Source organism: Amblyraja radiata, chromosome 4 (assembly GCF_010909765.2).
Source record: "Amblyraja radiata isolate CabotCenter1 chromosome 4, sAmbRad1.1.pri, whole genome shotgun sequence".
Lineage (NCBI taxonomy): Eukaryota > Metazoa > Chordata > Chondrichthyes > Rajiformes > Rajidae > Amblyraja > Amblyraja radiata.
The window spans coordinates 18,841,089-18,856,182 of NC_045959.1; the positions used below are offsets into that span (position 1 = coordinate 18,841,089).

A 15,094-nucleotide genomic window follows, 5' to 3' on the forward strand; every position below is an offset into this window, starting at 1 on the left:
TAGATAGATTCTTGATTAGTACGGGTGTCATGGGTTGTGGGGAGAAGGCAGGAGAATGGGGTTGGGAGGGAGAGATAGATCAGCCACGATCGAATGGTGGAGTAGACTTGAAGGGCCGAATGGCCTAATTCTGCTCCGATAGCTCACTATACCAAGGGCTATAGAGATGGACAATAAATGTTGACTCTGCCTGTGATGCTCCCATACCTCGGAGCCAAGCAATAAAGTATGTTTCTGTTTCCAAGGAAATCGTTTTTTTTTTTTTAATTTGTGCATTTACCAGAAGTTTTTACCAACACATTTATAGTAGGCCAAACTTTGGAGGGAAAATATGGGCAGATTTAGGACTTCTGGAACCATGCTGGAATCCTCAAGTTGTATAGATATACATTATTAAACTGAAATTGATAGCATTTTCTCAGTCAATTATATTAAGAAATACGAATGGAGGTTGGATACAGATTAGCCATGATCTAAGTGAACAGAAAAACAGACTTGAAGGAATGAATAGCCTTCTCCACTATTTCTATTTAGCAGGATGAAGTTTTTTTTTCTGATTTGCCCCAGTTTGTACTGGAACCTTCACATTTATCTTGTACACCACATTCAGGATCAAATCACCATCCGCTTTATCTTCGAAGAAGATTGTGGGGGGGGGGGGTGGGGGTGCAGGGACGAGGTGGTGTGGGGGGGGCAACAGGTCAATTGCAGATAGTTGCAGCTAACAGTGTGACACAGAGCAACACATATTATTCCCTGTGTAATACATGCAGGGAATAATATGCATTCATCCTGGAATATCGCTGGGCCTGTTTTTATATCAACTACTCTCTGGTTTATTGACATTTGCTATAACTTTTGGAGTTTCAGATTTCATCAACACTTCTGCTAATTTGTAAAGTTAACTTTCAGGTTACAAAATGCTCTGCAATATTTTTGGAAAACATTTTTTAAGCAAAACAGTCAGACGTAGTCAATTTGCCCAGAAACCCAATGCCTCCTACACCCCACCTATTTCCCAGGAGTTAAACACGTCTTTACTCTGAGTTTGGTGATGCCAATTGGAAAGTTACGCAGTCGGGCAGTTGGAAATGCAGTGAGAAATAAATGGTCTGGACTCTGCAACTGCAACACAAGTGAAACTGTCTCCGCTCTCTATCATTCCTGCACAGAACTGACAATAACTTCTACATTTCGGAGCAAGCATGGTCCAATGTTATTGCCAGTAATTCGATGCAATTCTGCAGGCTTTGAAGTTGAAATGTAATGGGTACACGCCCAGTGATCCAGTACCAGTTCTAAGGCAGCACAAAGAGACTGCCACATCCTGGAAGAAGTTGTTAATGGACAAGGACGGCTGACAGAAGTGTTTACAAATGTTTCAACATTTTTGAAAGTTTTCGAATGTTTTTGTATGTAAGTTTAAACACAGTTCACTTTCCAGGTCATCCATACCAAATCTGGCATGTATCCGAGACTACCGTCTGATTGTGTGTCTCAAATTCCCGATGTGACGTCACATTTAATCATTATAGATTTACACAGTATGGGGCCTTCTGGCCCACCATCACACACTCATTTACTCTAATCCCATTTTATTCTCTCCACATTCCCATCAACTGCCTCCCACATTCTACCACTCACCAGGGGCAATCTGCAGTAAACAATGAACTTGCAAAGTTGCATGACGTTGGGATATGGGGAGATACCAGAGAACCTAGAGGAATCCCACACGGCTGCAGAGTGAATGTGCAAACTCCACACGGGCAGCATGTGCAAACTCCACATGGGCAGCACATGTGGCCAGGATCATATCCAAGTCATTGAAACTGCGAGGCAGCACCTCCACTAACTATACCACTATACTGTACTTGGAATGGTTGCAGGAAAAGTATTTAAGAAGGAACTGCAGATGCTTGAAAATTGAAGGTACACAAAAATGCTGGAGAAACTCAGCGGGTGCAGCAGCATCTATGGAGCGAAGGAGATAGGCAACGTTTCAGGCCGCAACGGAGTCTGAAGAAGGGTTTCGGTCCGAAACGTTGCCTATTTCCTTCACTCCATAGATGCTGCTGCACCCGCTGAGTTTCTCCAGCATTTTTGTGTACCTGCAGAAAAGGTCTTCCAATGTTACATCTCAATAGTTCAGGTTATGACGATTACTGAAGAGAAAATGTGCATTTTTTATTGAGTTAGATAAAAGACAACTAGATTAATGCAATATTCCACCTCTCCACCAATTCCAATATTGGTGGCCAGTGGGGGGGGGGGGGCTTTCTGGAGCGCTAGTATGGGTGTTGTGGGCCGATGGGACTGGTTTCCAGGGGGCTAGTATGGACATTGTGGGCCAAATGGATTCTTGTGTTGGCAGCTCAGTCACTCAGGCCTGATGGACTGGCAGCTCAGTCACTCAGGCCTGGTGGGCTGGCAGCTCAGTCACTCAGGCCTGGTGGGCTGGCAGCTCAGTCACTCAGGCCTGGTGGGCTGGCAGCTCAGAAACAGCCAGAATCTCTGCCCAAGACAGGTGAGAGACTCTATGAGAGAGAAGGGGGAGAGGGTGGAGAATCAATTTAATACATTTTTCATATTTTTCTGCAGATTACAGCAATGAAGGAGGAAAGTCTATCCTGGCCTGGATCTCACAGGGAGCCAATGAAGGGAGGGAGAAAAATACTGGAGTGAGGTTTAATACATGCAGGGGGAATACTTATTGGTGGACCGAAGGGCTCATCCTGGGCTAGTACAGGCCTGATGGGACGGAAGGGCTCTTTGCAGACTCACAGTTCAGTTGATTCACAGCCTAGAATGAGAGTCTTGACCTCTCCCTCGCAGTCTTGCAGAGTGACTGAGTCATGATCAGGCATCCCGGGTTTTATAGTCCTGCCCCCCCCCCCCACCCGCCGGAAGGGGCGTCACCTTCATCTCAGTGATTGACAGGCGAGAGGATCTCAAGGTTTTTTAAACAATCATAACTTTTTTATTTTTCATCGATGGGCAAAGTCCTCAGGGCCTGCTCAGTGGAAGAGGACTGTGAGTAAGATGTCCAAAATTCATAGCGATATATGGTAGCGTTTTTGCTAAAATCAATATACAGCGCAGACAGGAAGTGGTCAAGATGAGACTTTTAATTATATAGATGCTGATTCATCACCAACCACAAAACTCAGGCTAATGTGTTGCATCAGTATTAAATTAGCATTGCCCATAGTTGTCGATGCTGTGGTTTTAGTCTCCTATGTTATCATTAAGATGTCGTTTTGGTCTACATCGGATTACCAAACCCAATCTACTTTTCTTTGGCTGATGCTTGTCATTCCATTGATCAGCTGCTGCTCAGTGGTTAGCTCTCTTGCTTCTGAGTTGGAGGTTTATAGGCCACACATTGGAAGATTTGGACTGAGAAATCTACCACACAATACAGTATGTGCGAGTGCTGAATTATCACCATTCATGTCAGAAGCTGAACTGAGGCTCCACCTATTTCCTCAAGTGGATATAAAAGAAAACATGGCTTTATTATTTCAAAAGGAAATTATCCCTTTTGCCCAGGCTAATATTTAATCCTTAATTAACATAATTAAAATTTACAAATGTCACAAAACCTGGAGGTGTTGTTAAGAGTGTGGGACACAGCAGTGGACATCTGACTGAGAAAAAGCCTCAGCCCGCAGGCAGTGGCCGACGCCGCCGCGAGACCTCAGGGCCTGCTCAGCGGAGGAGGACTGTTGAGTAAGATGTCCAAAAATCATAGCGATATATGGTAGGGTTTTTGCTAAAATCAATATACAGTGCAGACAGGAAGTGGGCAAGATGAGACTTTTAATTATATAGATGCTGATTCATCACCAACCACAAAATCCAGGCTAATGTGTTGCATCGAGGCCCCATGGACAACATGCTCGACATCCTGGAGCATCCGGTGGAACCAAGCAGCGGGGCCTGACCAGGCCAAAGACCCATCCAATGTCGACACCGGCCATCGGGAGACAGCTGGGCTAAAGGGCTGACACTTAACCTCCGTCGTACACAGCCACTCACCTCCTGAGCGGTCCAACGCTGATGCCAACCACCGGGGCCAGAGACAGCTCAGCCAGAGGCCCGACCTCCTGGGCCATCCAACAGACACCAGGCCAGGGGCCCAACTGATGGGGCTGAAATGCTGCCACCTAGTGAGGAACTGAGTGAAACGGGGCCACAGATGAGACTGAAACAATGTGCTTTGCAGACCCCCACCCCTCTCCCAAGCATACTACTGGCTAATGTGCATTACGTAGAGAGTGCTAGATTAACTTAAAGCCAGCATAATCTACCTTAGAGAACTGAGACAGTACTCAGTGTCTCAGAGGCGTGGCTCACCCATGGCTCACCTGACTGCACCATCCAACCCGACGGCTTCTCCCTTCACCAGATGGACCACATGTTATCTTCGAGGAGATTAGAGATGGAGGGGTCTGCTTCCTAATCAATACCTCGTGATGCTCAGATGTGTTGGTCCTGGTGAGCTTATGCTACCCGGACCTGGAATATCTAACTGTGAAGTGCTGTCCCTACTGCCTACTTCAGGAATGCACCTCAGCAATCCTGACAGCAGTCTATATCCCTCCCATACTGATGTCACGCTTTGAAAGAACTGTGCACCACTACCTAAAAGCCTTGAGCCAAAACATCCGATGCACTGGTCATTGTAGATTGGCACTTCAATTAGGCCAACCTCAAAAGCGTATCAACAAAATACCATCAGCGTCTCTCGTCCCACCAAGGGCCAGAACACTCTCGACCACTGCTCCAACAGGGGGCGCTGACCTGTGCGCGGCTGCCCAGCCAGCAGCTGTCTGTCTTTTCATCTTTTTTTTAATTTTTTTAGTTAGTTAAAGTGTTTTTGTTTCTGGAGTTCTAGACTTTTTTATGTGGGGTGGGGGGGGGGGGGGGGGGGAGGGGGAAACTACCTTTCAGGGTCCCTACCTGGTCGGAGAGGCAGCTTTTCTCCGGGCTGCAGTTTCGACCCGTCCTCGCGGCCTACCAGCGGGCCTGGAGCGGTGTTTCCTGACGGGGACCGCCCAGAACCACGGCTTCGGCAGCGGCACAGCGCTGGAGCGCTATCGTGGAGCGGGCGATGCCTTGTCCGGGTCGCCGCTCCGGTGAGCTGAAGACCGCCGGGAACAACATCGTGGAGCTGCGGGACTGTGGAGCGACCAGCTGCGGGCGGCGGCGCCGAACTTTACACCGGGAGCCTGGGATCTCGCGACGAGATCGCCAGTTGTGGAGCTCCAACCGGCGCGGCCTTGTTGGCTTTGGAAGCCGCGGCCTCCAGTACGGAAGCGGCCGTTCCAGGTGTCCCAAGCCGCTGTGAGGATTCTCCCGACGCCGGAGCACCATCACCCGACGAGAACGGCCAGGAACATCGGGCCTCCGTAGAGGCAACTGTGGAGGCCTCAATTGGCTCGACTATGGGTGAACTGGGGTTGGGGACTGGACTTTGTGCCTTCCCTCATGGTGGGAGCCATTGTGGGGGGATGTTCTTTATGTTTAAATCTCTTATTAATGTTATGTCTGTATTCTTTCTTTATGTGCTGCATTGGCAAGAAGCATTTCACTACACCTAGGTGTATGTGACCAATAAATAACCTTTGAATAACCTTTGAACATCCATAAAAAACACCCATAGCTCCATTCCCCAGCCACATTTCAGGAAATCTGATCATCTAACTGTGCTTTTACTCCCTGCCTACAAACAAAAACTAAAACTGAAAGATCGGTACGGAACGTTGTTTAATACCGGTCTGCGGAAAACAATGACATCCTACGTGACTGCTTTGAGTCTCTGGACTGGTCCATATTCAGTGAATCTGTGGCCAATCCTGAATGATCACACGGTACACAACAATGCTGGAGAAACTCAGCGGGTGCAGCAGCATGTATGGAGCGATGGAGATAGGCAACGTTTGTTTCTCCAGCATTTTTGTGTACCTTCGATTTTTCAGCATCTGCGGTTCCTTCTTAAACACTGAATGATCACACCACTGCCGTGACTGACTTCATCATCAAGTGCTTAGAGGAATGTGTGCCAAGACAATCCGAGTGTTCCCCAACTGGAAACCGTGGATGAATCGTGAGGTAAATTCCCACAGTGCAGGCCATGACCGCTGCATTCAAGTCAAACGATCCCGAATGGTACAAGAAATGTTGCTAGAACTTAGCAAAACCATCAGGAATGCCAAGAGACAATACTGTGAGTCCTAGTATGTTCACTCAGACATCCGTCAAACATGGCAGGGTCTGAATACCACAATTGTCTGCAAAGCGAAATGAGGCAGCATTGCTGGTGATAATGTGACCTTCCCCGATAAACAATGCGTTCTGTGGCTGCTTTGAGCAGAAGGCCAACAGGGCAATGACAACAGTTGCAGAAGGTAGATCGGCCTTCCTGATACTGAACCCATGGAAAGCAACTGACCTGGATGCAGTCCCTGGTCATGTCCTTCGGGACTGTGTGGACCGACTAACATGCGTGCACACAGACATCTTTAATGTCTCTCTACTCCATTGTGAGGTACCCACCTGCTTCAAGAAGACCATTATCAACCCGGTGCCAAAGAAAAGCAAGATCTCAAGCCTTATTGCCTACTGTTCAGTGGCCTTGACATCCACCATTGTGAAGAGCTTTGAGAGGCTGATTATAGCACACATTAAATCCAGTCTATCAAACAACTATGATTTGCCTACCGCCACAACAGTTGCCTGGCTGATGCCATTCATCCCTGTCCCGACACTCCTCCCTGGAACACCTGGATGAGAAGGACACCTACATCGGACTCCTATTAGAAGACTCTGCTTTCAATACCATGATCCTCACCAAGCTCATCTCCAAACTCATGGAACCCCCCTCTGCATTAGATCCTCGACTTCCTGGCCAACAGACCACAATCAGCGAAGATTGGTGACAAATCATCCTCTACAATAATCCTCAACACTGGTGCCCCACGAGGATGCAATCTCAGCTTCCTAATATACTCCTTATACATTCATGACATTGCCGCTACATACCAATCCAACTCAATGTACACGTTCACAGATGACATCACCATAGTGGACCAGATATCAAATAATGACAAAATGTAGTACAGGAAGGGGATTGAGAACCTCGTAACCTGCTGCCACAACAACAACCTCTCCCTCAATGCCAACAAGACATTGTGATTGACTTCAGGAAGTGAAGTAGTACAAAATGTACAAAATGAATACATTAATGGTTCTGAAGTAGAAATATGAGGGAGGAGTTGAAAGCTTCAAGTTCTTAGGAACAAATATCACCAGCAATTTGTCCTGGAGCAGCCACATCAAAGCTATGGCCAAGAAAGCACAAAAATGCCTCTACTTCCTTCGAAGGCTTAGGAAATTCAGCATGTCCCCAACAACTCTCCCCAACTTCTTCAGATGTGACATCTGAAAGCATTTTATTGGGATGCATCACAGCTTGGTTTGGGAACAGCCCCATCCAAGACCGTAAGAAATTGAAGAGTTGTGGGCGTAACCCAGACCATCACACAAACCAACCTCCCTTCCTTTGCGCTACAAATCTACACTTTGCGCTACCATGGTAAGACCACCAGCATAATCAATTGTGGGGGGGAGGGACTCCATTCAGCGGCCACCGTCCGCGGCACCAGACAGCACCTCCCGACTCCACACAGCGGCTTTCCCAACTCCACACAGTGGCTTTCCCGACTCCACACAGTGGCTTACCCAACTTCACACAGCGGCTTTCCCCTCCACACAGCGGTTATCCTGACTCCACACAGCGGCTTTCCCGACTCCACTCTTGTGGGCTCAATTAGCATGGCTTGTTTACTCAGCCCCGCCTCCGTGGCTTTATTCTCCAGCGGGTGCCAGAAGAGGCGTTACCGTCATCGTGACTGACAGGCGAGGAGACCAATCTGCTGATCTCACGATTTTTTAAACCTTCGTAACTTTTCTCATATTTCACCGATCGGAACAAAACTTGGTGCCTTGGAGTAGAGGAGCACGGTGAGTAAGGTGGCGAAAAAATCCTAGCAATATATGGTAGCTTTTTTGCGCACATTTAATTACAACGCAGACTGGAAGTGGTCAAGATGAGAGTTTTAGTAATAGTATAGAAGATAGAAACATAGAAACATAGAAGTTAGGTGCAGGAGTAGGCCATTCGGCCCTTCGAGCCTGCACCGCCGTTCAATATGATCATGGCTGATCATCCAACTCAGTATCCCGTACCTGCCTTCTCTCCATACCCTCTGATCCCCCTAGCCACAAGGGCCACATCTAACTCCCTCTTAAATATAGCCAATGAACTGGCCTCAAACTACCTTCTGTGGCAGAGAGTTCCAGAGATTCACCACTCTCTGTGTGAAAAAAGTTCTTCTCATCTCGGTTTTAAAGGATTTCCCCCTTATCCTTAAGCTGTGACCCCTTGTCCTGGACTTCCCCAACATCGGGAGCAATCTTCCTGCATCTAGCCTGTCCAACCCCTTCTAGCCTGTCCAACCCCTTCTAGCCTGTCCAACCCCTAGACAGGCCGCAGCAAGGGGAAGCAACACTAAGTTGCCTTGGCTCTTTAAGTACGCATTAGGGTGGGCTGCAGTGGCAGGAGGTTTCTGCACTCAGAACCTCAACCACTTTTTAATTTCTGTGTCTCACAAAGCTACAGCGCTCTTTAAGTGCCCAGATTCCCTCGTCCATGCCTGAGCAACTATAAACAAATATTTGGATAAATGGAAATTCATGGCGGCAGATTGTATGGCTGATTTATTGCCAAAGATAAAAATCTGTGCTGTAGTCTTAGGTATGGAGTGGTGTTGCAGCATTTCAACAGTGATAAACGAAAAGCACAAAATGTATAACAATTTGCAGTTGAGAATCAATATAAACACATTACTGTTCAGAAAAGGGAATGGAGATGAATTGGTGAGGAACTACAACAATGAATTGCAGAAGATATTCTTTTGAGCACAAAAAGAGGGTTATTTGTGTCACTTGACAATCATGTCATTTTCATTCAATTGTGCTTTTATCAAGATAATGTGCAAGGGGATAGAAAATAAGGATTAAACAACTGCGTGGAGATGAGGCACTACAAAGTTTAACTTCTTATGCTTCAATTTCAAATCGTTTTTAATATAAGAATATAAAATATCATTTCTGTAAATACCTCAACAATGGCACCATCAGGCATCCGATGGAAATGCCTGTACAGCTCTTGTATGTCGTTGAGGTGTCTAATGTAGATGGACACATGAGTGGTGATATCTCTCCGGCCAGGCAATGATCCAGGTGTTTGATTTTGCTCCTGAGGTCTGCAGCCTTGGGACGAGCACGCGATGAGATCATTATTCCTGATGTAGTCATACACTGCCACCTAGTGAGATAAAGAAGACCCCCCCCACAACCCCCCTCCCCACCCATTTGAGTTTGATTAGTCACTGTTCATAGGCACATCCTATTTGCAAAGCTCATTCAAATAGCAGCAAGATTGTAGCACAGATCTACATCAAATTATTGTCATTTACTATTTTACAGCTTAAAGCACTTGGCAAACATTCCATTGAGTTGTGCAAAGTAAGGAAGTGGGGAGATGCTGAGTTCAATGGCTTTTCTAATGAGTGTTGCATGTCAGCAATTCCCAAGTTCAGTGGAAGTGCAGCACTTGACATCGTTTTACAGCAACAAAGTAAATGGAGAGCCCTTGCCTCAATTAAGAGATGTGGTCAAAGACCTTCTCCAGAGGATGTGTTATTCACAAGGCCAAGTTGTATCGTCACAGCTAGTGAAAAACCACAAAATATTTTCTTAATGAATGTTGACAAGCCATTGAAAAATCATCCTTCCACTGCAAAAATGAATTAATAATAACTGACAATGAAAGCAAGTAGTAACAAGTTAGTATTTTGCCAGCTTGTTTGATGTAATGCTGGCTCCCAAAATTCCAAGTTAAGTTTCTTTCAGTTATACGATTTTTCTATAAACATGTTTGGGGATTAGCGCTGAAAGTGCTACTTGTCTGGGCTCTCGTTTCATAGGTAATGTATTTATAGGAGTCTGTTGGCTTTCACAGGGGGATGTTGAGGTGCCTGATTGAGCACTTTCTGTACAACTGGACAAAGTACCTTTGTTCCACCTAACGCTGTGAACAATGAAGAATAGCAGCAAATGCATGAAAAGTGCGATCAATGAAACTGATTTCATCAACTACAAAAATGTTTCAATAAATAAAAGGCTGAAAACAGGGTCTATTTTGATTTGAATCCTTGCCACTGTAAAGATTCCTGTTTCAAAAATCTCTGTTCCCTCTTGGCTGAAATCTCTTGGTCATGCTTTAAAAACGTGTTTGGTTGAGCAGTGGTAAAAGATCACAGCAACTTTGGGTCTGATTTCAATGTCTAATTCCAAATGGAATTGACAACATTGACCTATTTAAGTCACAGAGTCATGCACCATGGAAAGAGGCCATTTGGCCCACCATGTCCATGGCAACCAGTGGGTATCCATTCATATTAATCTCATCTCCCAGCAGTCGGCTCATATGCCTAGGTGATTTTAGTGCTCGTCCAGGCTCATTTTAAATACTGTCAGCGACTCTACTGCCACCACTCTCTGGCAGTGTATTCCAGATAATCACCACTCCCTGAGTGAGAAAGGGCTGCCTCAGGTCACCTCTAAATCTTTTACCCCTTACCCTAAATCTATGAGCTCTTGTTTTATCTTCTTCTGAAATGAGGAGAGATCTACCTATCTAAGCCCTTCAAAATTTTCAAAACATCAATTATGTTCTCTGTTAATCTCACAAGGAAAACTGACCCAGCTTCTCCAGTTTCTCATAACTGAAACGCTTGAGTTGGGAGCTATGCGTGAGTGGATAGGGCGGGGATGGGGTAAAAGGAGCAAATTAATAATATTAATATAATATCAAGGTGGTTAGTGTGTGTGTGTGTGTGGGGGGGGGGGGGGTGGTAAGTATGTGTGTGACGCCGCAGGCTGCCCCCCACCCCCCCTCGCAACCGTGTGTTGAGGGGATGGGACACAATGGGTCCAACTTGGTCCAGTGAAACATAAAAATTGGCAGATTCAGAGAATCAAATATGTTAGTCATCCCTACTTCCCAGTCTTGCCTCCATAGCCTGGATTTCCTTTGTAGAATCACCACCTGCATCTTATGCCAGTCACATATAATACATAATGTGAGAACCCACAGATTTCATTAGAGACTCAGGGCAAAGGATGAGGAGCCAAAGGGGAAGTAACTTCAAAACAATGAAAGATTTTGCAGTAAGTGAAGTTGAATGTTTGGCTTTGCCAGCTGTCAAGGGCTGACAGGTGTCTTGCAATTGCGACCTTGTTACTGCAGTTCCACTGCATTACGGAGAAGCTTGGCCCAGCAAGATTTGTCCTCTGCATAAGACCTGGGTGTCTGTGCACAACAGTCGCTGAGAGCAAAGATTCATGTGCAGTAGACACAAAATGCTGGAGTAATTCAGTGGGACAGGCAGTATCTCTAGAGAGAAGGAATGGGTGACGTTTCGGCTCAAGACCCTTCTTCCCATTCATGTGCAGTATCCAGTTAGGAAAGCAAATGGTATATTGACCTTCATTGCAAAAGCATTTAAGTCCTGGAGCAAGGATGACTTGCTACAGCTCTATATGACCTTGTTGTGATCACATCTGGAATTAAACCTCTCAGAATGCTGCAAAATCTCCAGTTTTTTAAAATTTTCTACCACATCTGGAATTTTGCATGCAGGTTTGGTCTCCGTATCTGAGGAAAGATGCTCTTTTTGTAGAGTTGGCACAGCAAATGTTTACCACACACATTCCTGGAATGGAATGTAAAATGAACTATTAGGTTAGTTAGGCCTACATTCACCAGTGTATAGAAGAACGAGAGTGATGTCACAGCAAACTGCATAATTCCAACAGGATAATCTGAGCAAATTCAGGGAGAATATTCCCCATGGCCGAAGAATCCAGAACCTGAATTTTATCTTCATGATACAGGGTATACCATGTAGAACAGAGATCAGGTTAAATTTCTTAACCCAGGTTGGGGAATCTGTGGCAGTCTCTACCAGAGAAGCGTGTGGAGACCAAATTATTAAATATATTCTGAAAAGTGGTAGATATTTTTCTTAAAGCTAAAAGGTTTAAAGGATGTGGCAGAGGTAGGAACAGGATACTGAAGTGGATGATCAGCCGTAATGGTATTGATGAGGCTCAAAGAACAGCACAGTGGCACCGCAGTAGAGCGCCAAACAATTGGATTTTATCCTGACTACAGGTGCTGTCAGTGTGGAGTTTGTACATTCTCCCTGTGAGCGCATGGGTTTTCTCAGGGTGCTCCAGTTCCTTGCATATCACAAAGACATGCAGGTTTGTAGGCTAATTGTCTTCTGTAAAAATTGCCCCTAATCTGTACTACGTGAAGAATAACCTGGAACTAATGTGAACAGATAATCGATAGTTGACATGGACTTGGTGGGCCTATTTCCATGCTATATCTATAAATTAAAAAGGGCTGAATCATGCTCTTATTTTCTACTTTGACTACGACAGATGGCACAATGGGCTAAGTGTTCGGCTGGCAACCGGAAGGTGGCCGGTTCGAATCCCGCTTGGAGTGCATACTGTCGTTGTGTCCTTGGGCAAGACACTTCACCCACCTTTGCCTGTGTGTGAATGTGTGTGAATGTGCGTGAGTGATTGGTGGTGGTCGGAGGGGCCGTAGGCGCAGATTAGCAGCCACGCTTCCGTCAGTCTGCCCCAGGGCAGCTGTGGCTACAGAAGTAGCTTACCACCACCGAGTGTGACTGAGGAGTGAATGAATAATGCGATGTAAAGCGCCTTGAGTATTAGAAAGGCGCTATATAAATCCCATCCATTATTATTATTATTACTTTCTTCTGCTTTTTCAATGTCAACAGGTGGTTCTTACCATGCCAGGTTGTACACAATGTCCAAACAAAAAGTTGCCTCTAAGCAAGCCCAGTAGAATTTATAATTATTTGCTATGATGATAGAAACTTCACTTCATTAGTAAGGCTATCACAGCTACGGGCTATTTTGAAATGTAATGATTTGTCTTAAAGAAGGTGGAAGCAGATTCAGTATGAATAATCAAAAGTTCTTAGTATAAGAAGGATGAGTCCAGAAACATATAAAATTATAAAAGGACTGGTCAAGCTAGATGCAGGAAAAATGTTCCCAATGTTGGGCGAGTCCAGAACCAGGACCACTTAGAATAAAGGGGAGGCCATTTAAGACTGAGATGAGAAAAAACTTTTTTACCCAGAGAGTTGTGAATTTGTGGAATTCCCTGCCACAGAGGGCAGTGGAGGCCAAATCACTGGATGGATTTAAGAGAGAGTTAGATAGAGCTCTAGGGGCTAGTGGAATCAAGGGATATGGGGAGAAGGCAGGCACGGGTTATTGATTGGGGACGATCAGCCATGATCACAATGAATGGCGGTGCTGGCTCGAAGGGCTGAATGGCCTCCTCCTGCACCTATTTTCTATGTTTCTAGGGATATACAGAATAACCAGGGCAGTATCATTGGAGGAGCAAGGAACTGCAGATGTTGGCTCACAAATAAAGTTGGACAGATCAAATCACCTCTTATCTGCTCCATACAATTCTACACTCAACAAATAAAAGTATACACAAGGGGCTGAATATGCTGGAATCACAAGCACAAAGCATAAATGAGAGAAAGAGAATGAGACCCAACTCAAAACGTCATCTGTTCAATTCCCTCTACAGATGTTTCCTGACCCAATTAATTCCTCCATCAAAATATAGGAAGTGCTGGAGTAACTCAGCAGTTCAAGCAGCATCTCTGGGGGACATGGATAGGCGATGTTTTAGAAACATAAAAATTAGGTGCAGGAGTAGGCTATTCGGCCCTTCGAGCCTGCACCGCCATTCAATATGATCATGGCTGATCATCCAACTCAGTATCCTGTACCTGCCTTCTCTCCATACCCCCGATCCCTTTAGCCACAAGGACCACATCTAACTCCCTCTTAAATATAGCCAATGAACTGGCCTCAACTACCTTCTGTGGCAGAGAGTTCCAGAGATTTACCACTCTCTGTGTGAAAAATGTTTTTCTCATCTCGGTCCTAAAGGATTTCCCCGTTATCCTTAAACTGTGACCCCTTGTCCTGGACTTCCCCAACATCGGGAACAATCTTCCTGCATCTAGCCTGTCCAACCCCTTAAGAATTTTGTAAGTTTCTATAAGATCCCCCCTCAATCTTCTAAATTCTAGCGAGTACAAGCCGAGTCTATCCAATCTTTCTTCATATGAAAGTCCTGACATCCCAGGAATCAGTCTGGTGAACCTTCTCTGTACTCCCTCTATGGCAAGAATGTCTTTCCTCAGATTTGGAGACCAAAACTGTACGCAATACTCCAGGTGTGGTCTCACCAAGACCCTGTACAACTGCAGTAGAACCTCCCTGCTCCTATACTCAAATCCTTTTGCTATGAATGCTAACATACCATTCGCTTTCTGCACTGCCTGCTGCACCTGCATGCCTACTTTCAATGACTGGTGTACCATGACACCCAGGTCTCGTTGCATCTCCCCTTTTCCTAATCGGCCACCATTCAGATAATAGTCTACTTTCCTGTTTTTGCCACCAAAGTGGATAACCTCACATTCATCCACATTATACTACATCTGCCATTCATTTGCCCACTCACCCAGCCTATCCAAGTCATCTTGCAGCCTCCTAGCATCCTCCTCACAGCTAACACTGTCCCCCAGGTTCGTGTCATCCGCAAACTTGGAGATGCATTCGATTTTGGATCTGATTCCGAGCTCGCCATGATGTTCTCTTCTTCCATCGCCTCTGCCTCAGGGCTTTTCTCTGGCCGGGAGCCCTCATCTCACACAACCCCGTTTCATGTCTCCAACATTCATCCTCCTCATGGACCCCCCTGCTGGATTTCTAACCTCTCTGGATCGTTATCTTTCCAAATGGCAGTGTGAAAGAGTCTGAAGAAGGTTCCCGATCCAAAATGTTGCCAATCCATTGTCTCCAGAAATGCTGCCTGACCCACTGA

At 45.7% G+C, this 15,094-nt stretch overlaps 1 protein-coding gene across 1 annotated transcript in view; it reads right to left on the minus strand.

Annotated features, from left to right (window-relative positions):
- LOC116971868 overlaps window positions 1-15,094 on the minus strand; it is a 283,701-nt gene that overhangs the window by 78,203 nt on the left and 190,404 nt on the right. Inside the window, exon 16 of the mRNA XM_033019036.1 lies at window positions 9,185-9,391. Within this exon, the coding sequence (XP_032874927.1) occupies window positions 9,185-9,391 (207 nt within the window). The remainder of the gene's footprint in view (window positions 1-9,184; window positions 9,392-15,094) is intronic.